The sequence below is a fragment of the Daphnia carinata genome, chromosome 5 (genome assembly GCF_022539665.2).
Source record: "Daphnia carinata strain CSIRO-1 chromosome 5, CSIRO_AGI_Dcar_HiC_V3, whole genome shotgun sequence".
Lineage (NCBI taxonomy): Eukaryota > Metazoa > Arthropoda > Branchiopoda > Diplostraca > Daphniidae > Daphnia > Daphnia carinata.
The window spans coordinates 2,656,354-2,674,557 of record NC_081335.1 but is presented as its reverse complement, the minus strand read 5'-3'; the positions used below and the strand labels follow the sequence as shown (position 1 = coordinate 2,674,557).

Below are 18,204 nucleotides of genomic sequence, written 5' to 3'. Positions count from 1 at the left end.
TCTTTACGGATAGCGGTCAAGGTTGATGACGAGATGCTGCTAGAGCCTATTTTTCTTTTTCTTTTTTTCATTTAGGTAAAGGTCATACCAAGTAACTTTGGATTTTCCATTCTTCGACGTACTTTTTGTTACTTTGATGGTTTTGTTACCAATAATGACGCTTTGTCTTACTGATTCATCATCGCCTTTCACTTGGGCGCGACCCAGTGGGAAAACGGTGAATCAGCATAATTGCCAGATTCCTTTAACCAGCGTACAGGTCATGCTGATTAGCTAAGACCTTGGCTTTTTCTTAGCAGACCATACTTTTCAGTATCAACTCTCAACAGACAAGTTTTGACGCCTTCAACGAACTTCGGTGCGGTTTTGTTGTATTTTTAAAAAAGTAACTTTCTGAAGGCCTAAAACAAATCATGGAGGGTGACTGGGATGTGGAAAAGTATAGGTTAGCTTCCAGATGGATAGTTTTTGTCGACAGTACGTTATTAATGTTTGTTGAATTGATTCTAATTGGAACAGGAACAACTTTGAGCCGGACGAGCAATGGGAACTGAAAAAAAAGTTCATGGAAACTCACAAACACCTTTTTCCCGAAGACCGAGTTGTCTGTCTCGCACAGGTTCTCGTTAACATCGAATTTTTAGGAACAAAGTAATCCTTCCTTTACAAAGTCAGCATAAAAACGTAATTCTATTCCAATGTTGATTGTGTCAGGTACCCTGCTGAAACAATGAAAACTGTTGCAGAACTGTCAGAAGAAATTGTCGGTGAATTTAGAGAAAGACAAAAGACAAGGTTGCAGAGAACATTCGTTGGAGCTGCTGCTGCAGCTAGTGCCAAAGTCAATCGCAGATAGTCATTGCTTCACCTGCTTCAAGATTTACGATCAGTAATAGACGAAGTTGACAACATTTCACCTACCTATTGCAATGTATCAATAATGAATACCACGTCTGGTGCAGAGTCCGTTAACTCTAAACTGAAACATTTTCGACTTTTGTGTATCGTTAATCAATATAAAGTATGATGCAGTCCGTTAACTCTGAACAGAAACATTTAGAATTTTAGAATTTTTACTTAGAAGTTCTAGTTCTATTGGACTTGGGTACAATTCTTAATGTAATTACTATTTATTTTTTACTTTTATATTTAAGATAACCCAAAACCATAAATTATACCAAAAGACAAAGTTACTTTTCGTGATCCTTGTTAAATTTAATCTAAATTATACACAGGCATCGAAATTTAACGATATTATTTTTTAAAACAATAGTTGGGCTTATTTTATCGGGTTTAAAATTTCTCTCACACCCAATTGTCAACGCTAGCGCCAGTACGCTACGGCGCAAAAGAAGTGTCAAAATACAAGTGGACTTATTTTGTCAGTCGGGCTTAAAATTTTTACCTGCAAAATAGGCCCGACTTTATCTTTACATGACGAATATTTCAAAAACGGCTTACTTAACAAAAAAACAAAGCGCTTTTTCTGAATCAGCGTTAAAATTGGGTTATGCTCTAGGATTTTCGTCGCATTTAGAGAGATTTCGATTTTTTCCGATTTTGACAAAAGTGGGAAGGCTATAGCCTGCCTACTTTTTCAATTTTGGCAAAATTTTAGATTTCGCTTTAAATACATGGTTTCGATCAGAGTTGAAACGAGCTTCGCGTGAGTTTGAGCTTTTCGTGAGCGCGCTCACTCATTTGGTGAGCTTGAGCGCGCTCTTTTTAAAAAACGCGAGCTTGAGCGTGAGCTTTTGGTCCATGAGCGAGAAGCTCAAAGACCGCCATCTATGAACCAAAATTAAAAGTTTTTACAAAAAATTAAACATGTCAAACAAGGTCCAATCTTGAAGTTTAAACTGAAAAGCAGGCTGGCTTGAGCTTGATGGACTTGTCGCTAGATGGCGGAAAGATCGAACAATTTTTGATCGCGATGACGGTAAGTCTGATCGGAAATTTGATTTAAAAAACGTTTTTGAAAACCAAGCCGCTAAGGCATATGGCAATCCGTTTTACATGAAAAAAAAAAAAAAATGGCGGAAAAAAAAAAAAAAATCGCACTTTTTTCTCTTTTTTCTACCCGTAGCCATCTATCAGTCGGTTTCGTTATTACAGGCATGTAAGCAATTTGAGTTAATTGTATCCCATTAGCAGTTAATTGAGTAGCGTGGCTGGAGAACAACGCGTGGCTGGAGGAACAATTGAAAAATGGATAAGATAATAAAACAAAAAAATGGTAAGTATAAACATTATTATATTGGTTTTCAATTATTAATTATTGTTTATTAGATCAAATTATGAAGCTGCAGGCCCAGTTATTGGAACAACACAAAATATTAGATAACAAAGCTAAGGATCGTAGGCCTAACACGTAATGATTCTATTCATTTGCTTTTATTCATTCGTGTTTTGTAGCTCAAATTTTGAGTCTTCAAGCTCAGCTAGGGGAAAAGAACAAATTGGAACGGAACAGTTTCCAAACAGTGAAGGAGGTTTTTCAAAACTCATCTGTAACTGAACGTGAGGATGAGTTGGCATTAGGCGAACACAGCCAGGTACCTAAAGTTTTCAAATAAGAATTTAAAATAAGTATAGAATTTTAAAAAACAGTTATTTATTGCTTAGTTATTCAGTCCACCACATGACAGTGTGTTAAATTTAAATTCTGTTAGTGCTGCACTAAAGGAATTGTTAGTAATAAGCTCATGCAGTGAAGGAACTGAATAATTGTGGGAACGTATTTGGGCCAAAAATGGGTGTGGTACAGAAACCCAGAAATGGCACGAGTTCAACATGAAACATGGATTAGGTACTTTACGGTTTTTTGTCTATCGAAAAAGTATTTTTAATGCTATTATTTTGCATTCACAGATTTTAACTGGGGATCAAATCAAGTCTGGAAGTGTTACAGGATGGAAGAGTGAGCCTACAGATGAAAAAACACTGAGAATGCATTACCGTAAGGTGTGAGGTAAATTAATAGAGTAATGCAAATTGCCTAATGAGAAGTACCATCTTGTGTTAATGAATCCAGTACAACAGCAATCCTTTATAGTTCTGTCACAGCTAGAAGCCTCAAATAATTCTGCTTCTCTGTCTAAAGAACAACTTGTCCTTTACGTTCAGAGTGTTGGGGAAACTGGGTACTTAAATGGCCCTAAAGATGTTTTAATTTTGCTGCTATTGCAGAGATGAACATCATACATGGACTCTTTAGGTATGAAAGGATTTTTCTTCAAATAATTTTGAATTTATGACGAAGAATTTCTCCTCCTTTTTGCCAACCAGGTCTTATCTACCAAAAAAAATTTTATCCAATAGGAAAGGATTTTCATGTACTGGGAACACAACTATCAACAATGCAACATTCTACAGGTGCTAGTTTATCATTCAAGAGCCTTATACAATGAAGTTAATCTGCAATTTGTATGTCCTTTCCCAAGCTTCCACCAGAAGTTGAATCTATGAGTCATGTAAGTTCCATGATCAACAATTGATGTGTTTAACGGTGTTGTTTTTCTTTTCTCAATATAGGTTAATAGTAACATTGGATCTGAAAAGATTCTTGGTTGGGGCAAGACACTGAATAAATTGTATTGATTGGATGGATGACATGACATTGCTATACTTAATTCGGATTCCCCAGACGGTATTTGATATTAAAAAAATTGAAGTGCATATCTGGGCTCCCTTCTTTTCTGAAGCCCCGTTTCCCCTTGACTCATAATAAGCCCGTAGGGGGTCATGCCCCTACTGTACGGTATATATAAAAACAACATATACCGAGGTTTGGAGGGCTCTGGCCGGAAAGGGGACGTGGGGTGCCGCTTCGTCCGATGATGTGTTCACGGAGGGTGACGTGGCTGCCCACAAATCCGAACTAAAGGTTAATCGCTCCTGTAAAAATGTTCCAAATCTTCAGCTCTTCTTCCGGCTTCTCTTAGCCAATCACCGGGTAATCTCCCCGGTGGGTCAACAAGGCAGTGTCTCCCCCTGCCTGGGTTGACGGCAACTTTTGAAAGGGATATTGTGCCTTTTTAAAGTTGCAAAAATAATTGTAATGTGCAGAGAATTGTCAATAAAATTTTTTTTATAAAATATTTTTTGCAAAATTCGTTTCTTTCATTGTCTGTATTCGCTGTGTCCACACGTTACACTTTTTATATTTAGCTTGCTTAATTCACCTTTATTGTTTTTGTCACCTTTGATGGTAAGCATTGTTTCCATTGGTTTATCGTTTATCTGTAAGTATTATTTATTACACTCTTTGAATTCTTCAACTTAGATTCAAGGAACAATCTGGATATTTTATGAAGTAATTTTGTATTTTGTTTTACTCGTATGGGAACCGATCCCCAGACATTCAACGTGCAACGCCGATGCTCTAACATTGAGCCACGAGATATATCTAAATATTTTATTATCGCATATCATATGTTATCGTCTAGGATGTTTATGCAGTCTTTCACAAGTATATGTTTATCTTTCTATTTCTTCCATAAGGTTCTTAGCTCTGTGGTAGAGCTTTTATCTGCGATACGTGTTACCCTGGGTTCAAACCTCAGTAGATGTGTAATAATGAAGTAGAATAACATAGAAGAGTATATTGCAGAATTGCATTTCAGTTTTATTCTAAGTGTAAATGCAAGTCCACAAGTGACTAGAAAAAAAAGCCAACTTAAAATCATATGATTCGTGGCTCATTGGTAGAGCATCGGCGAGGTATGCCGAACATCCAGGGTTCGATCCCTGGATAATAATAGAATGCTTACAGATAAACGATAAACCAATACCCGTCAACTTACCATCAAATGTGACAAAAACCAATAAAGCAAAGCCAAAAAAAAAATTGATAAATGCAATGTGTGAACAAAGCTAACACAGACAATGAAAGAAACGAATTTTGCAAAAAATATTTTATAAAAAAAATTTTATTGACAATTCTCTGCACATTACAATTATTTTTGCAACTTTAAAAAGGCACAATAGCCCTTTCAAAAGTTGCCGTCAACCCAGGCAGGGGGAGACACTGCCTTGTTGACCCACCGGGGAGATTACCCGGTGATTGGCTAAGAGAAGCCGGAAGAAGAGCTGAAGATTTGGAACATTTTTACAGGAGCGATTAACCTTTAGTTCGGATTTGTGGGCAGCCACGTCACCCTCCGTGAACACATCATCGGACGAAGCGGCACCCCACGTCCCCTTTCCGGCCAGAGCCCTCCAAACCTCGGTATATGTTGTTTTTATATATACCGTACAGTAGGGGCATGACCCCTACGGGCTTATTATGAGTCAAGGGGAAACGGGGCTTCAGAAAAGAAGGGAGCCCAGATATGCACTTCAATTTTTTTAATATCAAATACCGTCTGGGGAATCCGAATTAAGTATAGCAATGTCATGTCATCCATCCAATCAATACAATTTATTCAGTGTCTTGCCCCAACCAAGAATCTTTTCAGATCCAATGTTACTATTAACCTATATTGAGAAAAGAAAAACAACACCGTTAAACACATCAATTGTTGATCATGGAACTTACATGACTCATAGATTCAACTTCTGGTGGAAGCTTGGGAAAGGACATACAAATTGCAGATTAACTTCATTGTATAAGGCTCTTGAATGATAAACTAGCACCTGTAGAATGTTGCATTGTTGATAGTTGTGTTCCCAGGATGCTGAAAATCCTTTCCTATTGGATAAATTTTTTTTGGTAGATTAGACATGGTTGGCAAAAAGCAGGAGAAATGCTTTGTCATAAATTCAAAAAATTTTCAAGAAAATTCCTTTCATACCTAAAAAGTCCATGTATGATGTTCATCGCTGCAATGCCAACGACATCTTTAGGGCCATTTAAGTACCCAGCTTCACCAACACTCTGAATGTAAAGGACAAGTTGTTCTTTAGCAAGAGAAGCAGAATTATTTGAGGCTTCTAGGTGTGACAGAACTATAAAGGATTGCTGTTATACAGGATTCATTCACACAAGATGGTACTTCTCATTAGACAATGTGCATACTCTATTACTTTACCTCATACCTTAATGGTAATGCACTTTCAGTGTTTTTCAACTGTAGGCTCACTCTTCCATCCTGTAACACTTCCAGACTTGACTTGATCCCCCACTAAAATTCTGTGAATGCAAAATAATAGCATTAAAAATACTTTTTCGATAGACAAAAAACTGAAAAGTACCTAATTCATGTTTTATGTTGAACACGTGCTATTTCTGGGTTTCCGTACCACACCCATTTTCAGCCCAAATAAGGTCCCACAATTGTTCACTTCCTTCGCTGCATGGACTTATTACTAACAATTCTTTTAGTGCAGCACTAACAGAATTTAACTTTAACACACTGTCAGGTGGTAGACTGAATAACTTAACAATAAATAATTGTTTGTTAAAATTCTATACTTATTTTGAATTCTTATTTGAAAAGTTTAGGTACCTGACTGTGTTCGCCTAACACCAACTCATGCTCACATTCAGTTAGGGATGAGTTTGGAAAAACCTCCTTCACTGTTTGGAAAGTGTCCCATTCTAATTTTTTTATTTTCCAATAACTGAGCATGTAGACTCAAAATTTGAGCTACAAAACACAAATGAATAAAAGCAAATAAATAGAATCATTACATATTAGGCCTTACCATCCTTAGCTTTGCTGTTATTTATTTTTTTGTGTTGTTCCAATAATTGGGCCTGCAGCTTCATAATTTGATCTAATAAACAATAATTAATAATTGAAAACCAATATAATAATGTTTATACTTACCATTTTTTTGTTTTATTTTCTTATCCATTTTTCAATTGATCCTCCAGCCACGCGTTGTTCTCCAGCCACGCTACTCAATTAACTGCTAATGGGATACAATTAACTGAAATTGCTTACATGCCTGTAATAACGAAACCGACTGATAGATGGCTACGGGTAGAAAAAAGAGAAAAAAGTGCGATTTTTTTTTTTTTTTCCGCAATTTTTTTTTTTTTTATGTAAAACGGATTGCCATAATTGGTTTTCAAAAACGTTTTTTATATGGCAATCCGTTTTACATGAAAAAAAAAAAAAAAAAAAATCACACTTTTTTCTCTTTTTTCTACCCGTAGCCATCTACCAGTCGGTTTCGTTATTACAGGCATGTAAGCAATTTGAGTTAATTGTATACCATTAGCAGTTAATTGAGTAGCGTGGCTGGAGAAAAACGCGTGGCTGGAGAAAAACTCGTGGCTGGAGGAACAATTGAAAAATGGATAAGATAATACAACAAAAGGATGGTAAGTATAAAGATTATTATATTGGTTTTCAATAATTAATTATTGTTTATTAGATCAAATTATGAAGCTGCAGGCCCAATTCTTGGAACAACACAAAATATTAGATAACAGCAATGCTAAGGATGGTAAGGCCTAATACGTAATGATTCTATTTATTTGCTTTTATTCATTTGTGTTTTGTAGCTCAAATTTTGAGTCTACAAGCTCAGGTAGGGGAAAAGAACAAATTGGAACGGAACAGTTTCCAAACAGTGAAGGAGGTTTTTCCAAACTCATCCCTAACTGAACATCAGGATGAATTGGCATTAGGCGAACACAGTCAGGTCCCTAAACTTTTCAAATAAGAATTCAAAATAAGTATAGAATTTTAACAAACAATTATTTATTGTTTAGTTATTCAGTCTACCACCTGACAGTGTGTTAAAGTTAAATTCTGTTAGTGCTGCACTAAAAGAATTGTTAGTAATAAGTCCATGCAGCGAAGGAAGTGAACAATTGTGGGACCGTATTTGGGCTGAAAATGGGTGTGGTACGGGAACCCAGAAATGGCACGAGTTCAACATAAAACATGAATTAGGTACTTTTCGGTTTTTTGTCCATCAAAAGAGTATTTTTAATGCTATTATTTTGCATTCGCAGAATTTTAGTGGGGGATCAAGTCAAGTCTCGAAGTGTTACAGGATGGAAGAGTGAGCCTACAGTTGAAAAACACTGAAAGTGCATTACCATTAAGGTATGAGGTAAAGTAATAGAGTATGCAAATTGTCTAATGAGAAGTACCATCTTGTGTGAATGAATCCTGTGTAACAACAATCCTTTATAGTTCTGTCATAGCTAGAAGCCTCAAATAATTCTGCTTCTCTTGCTAAAGAACAACTTGTCCTTTACGTTCAGAGTGTTGGTGAAGCTGGGTACTTAAATGGCTCTAAAGATGTTTCGTTTCGTTGGCATTGCAGCGATGAACATCATACATGGACTCTTTAGGTATGAAAGGATTTTTCTTCAAATAATTTTGAATTTATGACGAAGAATTTCTCCTCCTTTTTGCCAACCAGGTCTAATCTACCAAAAAAAATTTTATCCAAAAGGAAAGGATTTTCATGTACTGGGAACACAACTATCAACAATGCAACATTGTACAGGTGCTAGTTTATCATTCAAGAGCCTTATACAATGATGTTAATCTGCAATTTCTATGTCCTTCCCCAAGCTTCCACCAGAAGTTGAATCTATGAGTCATGTAAGTTACATGATCAACAGTTGATATGTTTAACGGTGTTGTTTTTCTTTTCTCAATATAGGTTAATAGTAACATTGGATCTGAAAAGATTCTTGGTTGGGGCAAGACACTGAATAAATTGTATTGATTGGATGGATGACATGACATTTCTATACTTAATTCGGATTCCCCAGACGGTATTTGATATTAAAAAAATTGAAGTGCATATCTGGGCTCCCTTCTTTTCTGAAGCCCCGTTTCCCCTTGACTCGTAATAAGCCCGTAGGGGGTCATGCCCCTACTGTACGGTATATATAAAAATAACATATACCGAGGTTTGGAGGGCTCTGGCCGGAAAGGGGACGTGGGGTGCCGCTTAGTCCGATGATGTGTTCACGGAGGGCTCTGTGGCTACCCACAAATCCGAACTAAAGGTTAATCGCTCCTGTAAAAATGTTCCAAATCTTCAGCTCTTCTTCCGGCTTCTCTTAGCCAATCACCGGGTAATCTCCCCGGTGGGTCAACAAGGCAGTGTCTCCCCCTGCCTGGGTTGACGGCAACTTTTGAAAGGGCTATTATGCCTTTTTAAAGTTGCAAAAATAATTGTAATGTGCAGAGAATTGTCAATAAAATTTTTTTTATAAAATATTTTATCCAAAATTTGTTTCTTTCATTGTCTGTGTTAGCCGTGTTCACATATTACATTTATCAAGTTTTTTTTTCTTCGCATTATTTGTTTTTGTCACCTTTGATGGTAAGCATTGTTTCCATTCGTTTATCTGTAAGTATTCAATTATTATTACCTATACACTCTTTGAATTTTTCCACTTAGATTCAAGGAACAATATGTAATATCTGAATATTTTTGAAGTAATTTTGTACTTTGTTTTACCCGTATGGGAACCGATCCCCAGACATTCAGCGTGCAACGCCGATGCTCTAACATTGAGCCACGAGATATATATAAATATTTTATTATCGCATATTATATGTTATCGTCTAGGATGTTTATGCAGTCTTTCACAAGTATATGTTTATCTTTCTATTTCTTTCATAAGGTTCATAGCTCTGTTGTAGAGCCTTCAGTTGCGATACCTGTTACCCTGGGATCAAACCTCAATAGATGTGTAAAAATGAAGTAGAATAAATGTAGAAGAGTATATTGCAGAATTGCATTTCATTTTTATTCTAAGTGTAAATGCAAGTCCACAAGTAACTAGAAAAAAGCCAACTTGACATCATATGATTCATGGCTCATTGGTAGAGCATCGGCGCGGTATGCCGAACATCCAGGGTTCGATCCCTGGATAATAATAGAATACTAACATATAAACGATAAACCAATGGAAACTATGCTTACCATCAAAGGTGACAAAAACAAATAATGCGAAGAAAAAAAAAAAAGTTGATAAATGTAATGTGTGAACACAGCTAACACAGACAATGAAAGAAACAAATTTTGGATAAAATATTTTATAAAAAATTTTTTATTGACAATTCTCTGCACATTACAATTATTTTTGCAACTTTAAAAAGGCATAATAGCCCTTTCAAGAGTTGCCGTCAACCCAGGCAGGGGGAGACACTGCCTTGTTGACCCACCGGGGAGATTACCCGGTGATTGGCTAAGAGAAGCCGGAAGAAGAGCTGAAGATTTGGAACATTTTTACAGGAGCGATTAACCTTTAGTTCGGATTTGTGGGTAGCCACAGAGCCCTCCGTGAACACATCATCGGACTAAGCGGCACCCCACGTCCCCTTTCCGGCCAGAGCCCTCCAAACCTCGGTATATGTTATTTTTATATATACCGTACAGTAGGGGCATGACCCCCTACGGGCTTATTACGAGTCAAGGGGAAACGGGGCTTCAGAAAAGAAGGGAGCCCAGATATGCACTTCAATTTTTTTAATATCAAATACCGTCTGGGGAATCCGAATTAAGTATAGAAATGTCATGTCATCCATCCAATCAATACAATTTATTCAGTGTCTTGCCCCAACCAAGAATTTTTTCAGATCCAATGTTACTATTAACCTATATTGAGAAAAGAAAAACAACACCGTTAAACATATCAACTGTTGATCATGTAACTTACATGACTCATAGATTCAACTTCTGGTGGAAGCTTGGGGAAGGACATAGAAATTGCAGATTAACATCATTGTATAAGGCTCTTGAATGATAAACTAGCACCTGTACAATGTTGCATTGTTGATAGTTGTGTTCCCAGTACATGAAAATCCTTTCCTTTTGGATAAAATTTTTTTGGTAGATTAGACCTGGTTGGCAAAAAGGAGGAGAAATTCTTCGTCATAAATTCAAAATTATTTGAAGAAAAATCCTTTCATACCTAAAGAGTCCATGTATGATGTTCATCTCTGCAATGGCAGCAAAATTAAAACATCTTTAGGGCCATTTAAGTACCCAGTTTCCCCAACACTCTGAACGTAAAGGACAAGTTGTTCTTTAGACAGAGAAGCAGAATTATTTGAGGTTTCTAGCTGTGACAGAACTATAAAGGATTGCTGTTGTACTGGATTTATTAACACAAGATGGTACTTCTCATTAGACAATGTGCGTACTCTATTACTTTACCTCATACCTTAATGGTAATGCACTCTGTGTTTTTTCATCTGTAGGCTGACTCTTCCATCCTGTAACACTTCCAGACTTGATTTGATCCCCCATTAAATTCTGTGAATGCAAAATAATAGCATTAAAAATACTTTTTCAATAGACATAAAACCGAAAAGTACCTAATCCATGTTTCATGTTGAACTTGTGCCATATCTTGGTTTCCGTACCACACCCATTTTTGGCCCAAATACGGTCCCACAATTGTTCACTTCCTTCACTGCATGGGCTTATTACTAACGATTCTTTTTGTGCAGCACTAACAGAATTTAAATTTAACACACTGTCAGGTGGTAGACTGAATAACTAAACAATAAATAATTGTTTGTTAAAATTCTATACTTATTTTGAATTCTTATTTGAAAAGTTTAGGTACCTGACTGTGTTCGCCTAATGCCAATTCATCCTCATGTTCAGTTAGGTTTGAGTTTGGAAAAACCTCCTTCACTGTTTGGAAACTGTTCCGTTCCAATTTGTTCTTTTCCCCTAGCTGAGCTTGTAGACTCAAACTTTGAGCTACAAAACACAAATGAATAAAAGCAAATAAATAGAATCATTATGTATTAGGCCTTACCATCCTTAGCATTGCTGTTATCTAATATTTTGTGCTGTTGCAATAATTGAGCCTGCAGGTCCATAATTTGATCTAATAAACAATACTTAATAATTCAAAACAAATATAATAATGTTTATACTTACCATCCTTTTGTTGTATTATCTTATCCATTTTTCAATTGTTCCTCCAGCCACGCTACTGAACTAACTGCGAATGGCATCCAATGGACTGAAATTGCCTACGCCAGTAATAATGAGTCTGAGCGGTAGATGGCTACGTGTCGGAAAAAAAGAAAAAAGTGCGATTTGTTTTTTTTTTCGCCATTTTTTTTTTTTTATGTAAAACGGATTGCCATATTTTTAAATCAAATTTCCGATCAGACTTACCGTCATCGCGATCAAAAATTGTTCGATCTTTTCGCCATCTAGCGACAAGTCCATCAAGCTCAAGCCAGCCTGCTTTTCAGTTTAAACTTCAAGATTGGACCTTGTTTGACATGTTTAATTTTTTGTAAAAACTTTAAATTTTGGTTTATAGATGGCGTTCTGTGAGCTTCTCGCTCATGGACCAAAAGCTCACGCTCAAGCTCAAAGCTCACCAAATGAGTGAGCGCGCTCACGAAAAGCTCAAGCTCACGCGAAGCTCGTTTCAACTCTGCAGACGCCGAATCGGTACGGCATCTTCTTCGCAGCTTCAAATTTTAAATTTCGATTCTCATCCAGATCCAAGAGAACAATGTCGATAAAAGCTAATGACTGGAGTTGGTTCCCTTCTAATGCAGCCAATAAGCTATGTCAGGACACTTACCAGCTTTGCTCTGAACGGCTTACATTTTTCCTAGCCATGTCAAACTTTTTTCCTATTATAGTAGTTTTGAAAACGGAACTATTGAAAGTCAGTTGCAAACACAGAACGGGCAAAAATATGAGTTATTTAGCACATTGAAACTATTAATGATGATCGGCAATATGGCTAGAGGAACAAAATAGAAGGCCAAACAAATAAGACACAAAATGATGAAATAAATAGAAACGGGACTGAGCGCCGACCAGCGCAACGATTCATCTCGTTTGTCATAGCAATTTTGAGCGAAATTGGCAGGATAACACTATTGCAGAAGCAGACATCATGGACAATACATAATGACGAGTTCTTTCTAATTAAAACGCGCTGATCAACTATTGATTTAATTTGTTTTTCCAAAACTGTAAACGCTGATGAAACGGCATTGTTTCATTCACCAATAAAGGGTGAGCGGCTTCTATCCTTAGGTATCTTGGCTGGTCTTCCGTAGTCGGAATCCAATGACCGGGAACGAGGTCACTTCGAGGTACGCTACGATTCGAAAGGGTTTTGCCACTACGGTAACGTGTACTTCTTTGAATTTTTCTTACCCGTCTGCTGCGAACGAAGTCCATAAATCAAGTAGCATATTTGATACTTTAATGTCGTTTGCAGAACGTAAACGAGGAAGCAGTATGTGTGAAAACATAAGATACAACTCTTCGCTGTGTGTGCCACCTTTGAAACATCAATAAGCATTTAAAGACAACGAACAAGACGCAAAAACAGAGGAGTGAGTCATACTCAAATCGAGAGTGGATACTAGCAGATCGCTAGACGATACACGCCTAATATTCCTTGACCAATAGATATGGCTATTGTAGTTGTAAAGATAATAAAAGATGGGTTGGTCGCTCGACTTGCTGAGCAACTCAATTGAATCGTTTATGTCAAAATAGTACAAGTAGTCGGCGATAATCTGAAATTAAAATTAAACACGTTAATTAGCGAGTGAAAAATTTGATTGATCGATTGCCTAGTTTGCTTCTTACTTCTCCTAGTTTATCCAGCTGATTGGGATGATCAGGCCTGTCTATAGTGAAATAACGATAGGCTATCTGCTTAACAATTTTGTCGCTCTCATGTTCGATTCCGTCTTCCAAACTCATCATAAAGCGAAAATACTTCATCGGGTTTTTACTAAATTCATTAAATAATTTACGGTCATCGGAAACAAGCCCTGCAACCGAACAGAATAGAATTTTAAATCCAACGATTAAAGGTCGCAAAATTTAGGACGACGATAATATTTTACTAACTTACTGCGTACCATTGATCCACCTTCATTTCTAGTAGTTCCTGTAATCATAGGTACTGAATTGATTTGCTTCAGTTCCATCAGTTTCCTCGGCTCGGCTGGAAGAAATGGTGATTCCCTCTCAATGTCGACGCGAGGTCCAAACCCCACAGGGCAAACGTGCATAATCTGAAGAGAAGTTCCAATAAACAAAAATTATTATGCTGCGCGACGATTAGAATTCCCTAGTCTATCCCAATAAAATATTACCTCTATTTCCTTTTGGAATCGAACTATCTGATTGGCTGACTTTTGTCGCAAACAAGTCAACAGTTGCGTCGAATTTGCATGCGGACATTTCAAATACTGTGCCAATTTCTTCGTGTATACCGCTACTGACTTCTTTTTCGCCCAGGGATTTAACGTTGAACCAGACTGAGCGATGGCTCGGTGAAATAATCCTTAAAAAAAACGCAATTGTAGAATTAGTTGCCTCAATCTTACAGTGTCCAGAATTTAAATCCGAAAATTTTAAGCGTTAAACATGTACCTTTGGATAGAGGAGATAGGATATGGTAATTAACACTAGCCGCCCCAGCGCTACAACCGAAAATTGTAACTAGATTGGGATCGCCACCGAAAGACCGAATATTGTCCCGCACCCACCTACCAAACGCGAATTCCATCCATTGAGAGAAAGTAAATTATAAAAGCAATCATCAACGTTAACCTATCGATAGGGGAGATACCTCAAGGCCATTGTTTGATCCAGAAGTCCATAATTTCCTGGAGCTTCACTATCGTCGGTACTTAGAAAACCTGATTGAAATAAGAATCTTCAACTGTTGTTAGTACTGAAATGCAAGTTTTAAGTCTAATCCAACCAAATGCGCCAAGCCGGTATTTCATGGTCACGTAGACAACATCTCGGTCAAGAAAATAACCAGGTCCAGCCAGGTCAGTCTTTGCATTACCGCTACCGAAAAACCACGATCCAGGATGAATATAGACCATAACCGGTCTTGGACTGCTTGTACTAAACTGCCAGTAAAATCACAGTTATTTGGAACAGGTTCTGCACAAACGCAAATAAAGTAACATCAGTGTAGCAAACAAGGGCATCCTACATTGTGAGTATAGACGTTCAGTGTGAGACAATCTTCTGAGCCAAGGAACATTCGGATTATTCCATTGAATTGTATGCAAGTAGGCTCTTCCCCACTGGCATCAAAAACTGTTCCAAACCAAGGATCAACTGCCACCGGGTCCTATTTAATTAAGCATTTAACGTTTGTGAAGCTCACAATTTTACTACGACTTAAAAACAAAAATAAAAAAAATCAGTTCAACTTACCCGAAAACGGAGCTCTCCGACAGGTGGTTTGGCATAAGGGATACCTCTGAAGGCGAAGAAATTCCGGCCGGATGAAGAAACCATTTTCGATCCTCGCACTTCTCCCAGTGCCGGAATAGTAACAACAGGCGAGCGTTCGGAAAAGGAGCAAATATTCAGCAAACACAAAAATTCTCGGAAGTTCATTTTTGCTTTAGACTGCGCACCAGCTACACATACACCTCCTGGAATGAATACGTAACCAAATATCAACTGACTCTCCAGAAGAAAGAAACGCCGCTGTTTTATAAATTTGCAAGGCTTTTTGATGACCCAGAAAACAAACCTGTTTTGACGAGCTTTGTGGAATTCGATGCTTGATCACCGCTAGGCGCTATTCACCGCCAGTCTCGTAATAGTTCTTTCGTGTTTCTTGATCGGAGTGGGTACCAGCGGCCAATTGCAATCCAGCTTCCCTAACTGAGGGCGAGTTCTATTCATTTTGGCGCCACGTTTCAACGTAACGCTGTTCCACTTTCCATTAAACGCATACGGATGCGACCTCATTCCGCTCCGTATCTTGTTGTTCAGTGTAATGGGAAATGCTCAATCTCTTCTGTTAAAATTATTCATTCAAATTTATTATCGAAAATTTGTTTTTACGTAATACAAGATGGGTTACCTGTGTCCGTCTTTGATGTTGGTGTATCTATTACTCTTGCCATAACTGTACGTGCTTTCAATAATGACTGTTCATCTTGAAATCGACGACCAACACCCATCCAAATTTGGTTCGTATAAATGGGGTAGAGATTTGACTTTCAAAGTTAATCCAAAAATGTGTTGTTTTAACTGTGTGAATAATTGTATCATTTAAATACAATTCCTTGGCCAAATGGGTTCAGCAAATTCAGTAGCACAACTGATTGTTTAAATAACCAGCGCAGATTGTTGGCCAATAAGTTTTGCATGCCAAACTGTCGGCAATGTTGTAAGGTCCATCGTCTAGCCACCATTTAGAATTTCCTGTAAAGTGAGATCGAGGAAGATATTTAGAGATCAGTATCTTTTTTCGGAATTAAGGTTGTCTACCGAAACCCGTTGACCACACCGATGATACATTTTATGCAATGGACTACATCGCTTCTTCTAAAACGATATATGTAAATCCCCAATAAAACATGAAACAGGTTGGATATTATATGGTGAAACTAGCTTTGATTAACTAGTGACATTTGTCTCGCAAAATGTTTGCACTAGTCTCGAACTACGAATAGTACGGATCATCTACGTACAGTATATTGCAGAAAAATATGGTTCAGGTTTATGGCTGAAACCATTATTTCATAACATCAACTGCACTTTTCTTGTTCAGAGGCTCTCCCTTGCTCGCGGTACGAAATTACACTGTGCTCCTCCTCAATGGATAACGCGTCCGAATCCTGTTTGGGACTCTGCTCTTTTGCCCCACTGACTTTGTTTTCGGAGAAAGGCCAAATTTGGTTGTATGGGTCAACTGGCGGGATGCTGAAGACGCCCGTTTTGTGTCAAGAACTTTACAGAATTTTCTGGCTTAGCACGTCCATGAAGTAGGCACACTATAAACAGGAGGTATTTTAACTGAAACGTTTAAAACAAAAGAGGTGTTAGCATGCTGGAGTAAGAACATTGTCTTTATAAGGAAAATAATTTCGTAAAACTGGATTTTTCCTTAAGAATTCAGCTAAAAATAAAATGATAATGAACCCCAATTTCACCAGCGAAGTCGGGAAGTGTGTAAGAGGAATGCAGACTAGCGCCAACCATAGAATATATAATTACGCTCTTATCTTTTAGCACTGGTTCCATTACAATACAAGGAAATCCCACGGAAATGTAAAAACGTCTCGAAGAAAAAAACACATTGTGACCCTCGCTTGACCAGGTACAAGTTTCTATAGAAGCTTCTTTTCTTTTTACCCATTTAAAGAATCGAGAGTAGCGTCATGTTAACTGCTAATGTTAAACACTTGAATGAATTTTCGTGATTACGTGAAACATTAAAGAAAAACAAAATCTTACAAAGAAACGAAGTTCATTCACTGGGATAGTATGGTATATGTAGTAAGCAGATAACATTCCGAACAACACACTTAGGAACATTTTTCTTCGAACCATGAGTGTGACGGAGAGCTGGAATTTCTAAGGTCACTACGATAAATTACCTATGTTCAACAGATATAAACGAAAAACAATTTTTTTTCAAGCGAAGGTAGGCAGGCGATTCATGTGTTAAGAATGCCTTAAACAAAATATGAACTGACTGGCTCGACGAAGGGGACATCGCCGTTTTATGAATTTGCAAGGCATATTTTTGTTCAAGAGAAAACCAGTTGTGGTTCAGGGTTCAAATTCTATCCTTTATTTGCCTCAGGTGTATCAAAACGGGTTTTCTCTATCAATGTGAAGCATTCTGGTCAAATTCATCCTAATTCAGAATTGTAGGGCCCCCCACCCAGACAAAAATTTGTAAAGTAGTGATAACAAGATAACAAGTAGGTTGGGATGTGTCAAGAGTTAATCCAACTTCAGTATTTTTACGAGAGAATGATCTTTTCATGTCACATCAGCTATGTGCTTAACCATCTTACACAACTGAATATCTAACAACAGTAAGAAAGGTTCTAATAGGCAAATGACTTGCTGACAAGTAACTGAGTTGATATGCTAAAAGAAAAAAAAAACACTTACGTAACACGATTCTTTGTTGTTCTCATTCCGGTTTTTCATCGACTGCTTTCTCTTCACTACTGTTATGGTTTTCTAGGTACTTCTAGGTAGGATGGTTAATAAGTTTCAGACTTGTGAACGCACATGTACAAATGGGCCCATTACCTGACGCGGAATGAAATCTGATTACACCAGCCCACGTCATCCTCATTATTTTCACCTGTTCGCACGTTTTGTTTCATCTCTAACGGTTGAGCAGACGACGCGTAGCTTGTTACCACAGCAACACTGATTTTTGGGAAAGCAAACTGCGGGACCGTGTAAATCCATGAAAGACACCAAAAGTATGACACGAAGAAATCTTTAAAAAATGACATAACAGATGAAATTCAAGAATAT

General features: G+C 37.5%; 2 protein-coding genes and 4 long non-coding RNA genes across 7 annotated transcripts; 2 read left to right on the top strand and 4 right to left on the bottom strand.

Annotated features, from left to right (window-relative positions):
• Positions 1-305: 305 nt before the first annotated feature.
• LOC130696055 (partner of xrn-2 protein 1-like) lies at positions 306-979 on the top strand. Its single transcript, XM_057519131.2, has 3 exons — positions 306-445; positions 520-651; positions 715-979. The coding sequence occupies exons 1-3, from the start codon at positions 414-416 to the stop codon at positions 854-856; spliced, it is 306 nt and encodes a 101-aa protein (XP_057375114.1). The 5' UTR covers positions 306-413; the 3' UTR covers positions 857-979.
• A 1,125-nt stretch (positions 980-2,104) lies between these two features.
• Positions 2,105-2,797, top strand: LOC130696060 (uncharacterized). Its single transcript, XR_009421053.1, has 3 exons — positions 2,105-2,236; positions 2,290-2,555; positions 2,626-2,797. It is a non-coding gene; the product is annotated as an uncharacterized LOC130696060 (long non-coding RNA).
• Positions 2,798-6,476: 3,679 nt separating this feature from the next.
• Positions 6,477-6,836, bottom strand: LOC130696061 (uncharacterized). The gene is made up of 3 exons (XR_009002537.1): positions 6,774-6,836; positions 6,649-6,720; positions 6,477-6,590 (listed from the first exon to the last, which is right to left on the bottom strand). It is a non-coding gene; the product is annotated as an uncharacterized LOC130696061 (long non-coding RNA).
• Positions 6,837-10,014: 3,178 nt separating this feature from the next.
• Positions 10,015-11,643, bottom strand: LOC130696897 (uncharacterized). Its single transcript, XR_009421017.1, has 6 exons — positions 11,504-11,643; positions 11,250-11,433; positions 11,096-11,187; positions 10,844-11,026; positions 10,687-10,772; positions 10,015-10,618 (listed from the first exon to the last, which is right to left on the bottom strand). It is a non-coding gene; the product is annotated as an uncharacterized LOC130696897 (long non-coding RNA).
• A 978-nt stretch (positions 11,644-12,621) lies between these two features.
• LOC130696346 (carboxylic ester hydrolase-like) lies at positions 12,622-15,938 on the bottom strand. 2 transcript variants are annotated; one of them, XM_057519426.2, is made up of 13 exons: positions 15,779-15,938; positions 15,443-15,712; positions 15,118-15,341; positions 14,891-15,031; positions 14,648-14,804; positions 14,513-14,582; positions 14,314-14,429; positions 14,034-14,224; positions 13,790-13,952; positions 13,519-13,706; positions 13,271-13,445; positions 13,078-13,204; positions 12,622-13,018 (listed from the first exon to the last, which is right to left on the bottom strand). In XM_057519426.2, exons 3-13 carry the CDS (start codon positions 15,301-15,303, stop codon positions 12,862-12,864), a joined length of 1,671 nt encoding a protein of 556 aa, XP_057375409.1. In that variant the 5' UTR covers positions 15,304-15,341; positions 15,443-15,712; positions 15,779-15,938; the 3' UTR covers positions 12,622-12,861. The 2 variants fall into 2 exon arrangements, with proteins under 2 accessions (XP_057375409.1, XP_059351294.1); XM_059495311.1 differs by having other exon boundaries at positions 15,443-15,707; positions 15,779-15,922.
• Positions 15,939-16,097: 159 nt separating this feature from the next.
• On the bottom strand, positions 16,098-18,046 carry LOC132087975 (uncharacterized). Its single transcript, XR_009421007.1, has 3 exons — positions 17,971-18,046; positions 17,827-17,908; positions 16,098-16,716 (listed from the first exon to the last, which is right to left on the bottom strand). It is a non-coding gene; the product is annotated as an uncharacterized LOC132087975 (long non-coding RNA).
• Positions 18,047-18,204: the final 158 nt, after the last annotated feature.

Coding starts and splice junctions, on each gene's coding strand:
- LOC130696055 (XM_057519131.2), top strand. CDS start 414: ATGGAGGGTGACTGGGATGTGGAAAAGTATAG. Junction 446..519: donor TGGGATGTGGAAAAGTATAG/GTTAGCTTCCAG, acceptor TAATTGGAACAG/GAACAACTTTGAGCCGGACG. Junction 652..714: donor ATCGAATTTTTAGGAACAAA/GTAATCCTTCCT, acceptor TGATTGTGTCAG/GTACCCTGCTGAAACAATGA.
- LOC130696346 (XM_057519426.2), bottom strand. CDS start 15,303: ATGAACTTCCGAGAATTTTTGTGTTTGCTGAATATTTGCTCCTTTTCC. Junction 15,032..15,117: donor TCGGAGAGCTCCGTTTTCGG/GTAAGTTGAACT, acceptor TTAATTAAATAG/GACCCGGTGGCAGTTGATCC. Junction 13,019..13,077: donor ACTTCGTTCGCAGCAGACGG/GTAAGAAAAATT, acceptor TTCGAATCGTAG/CGTACCTCGAAGTGACCTCG.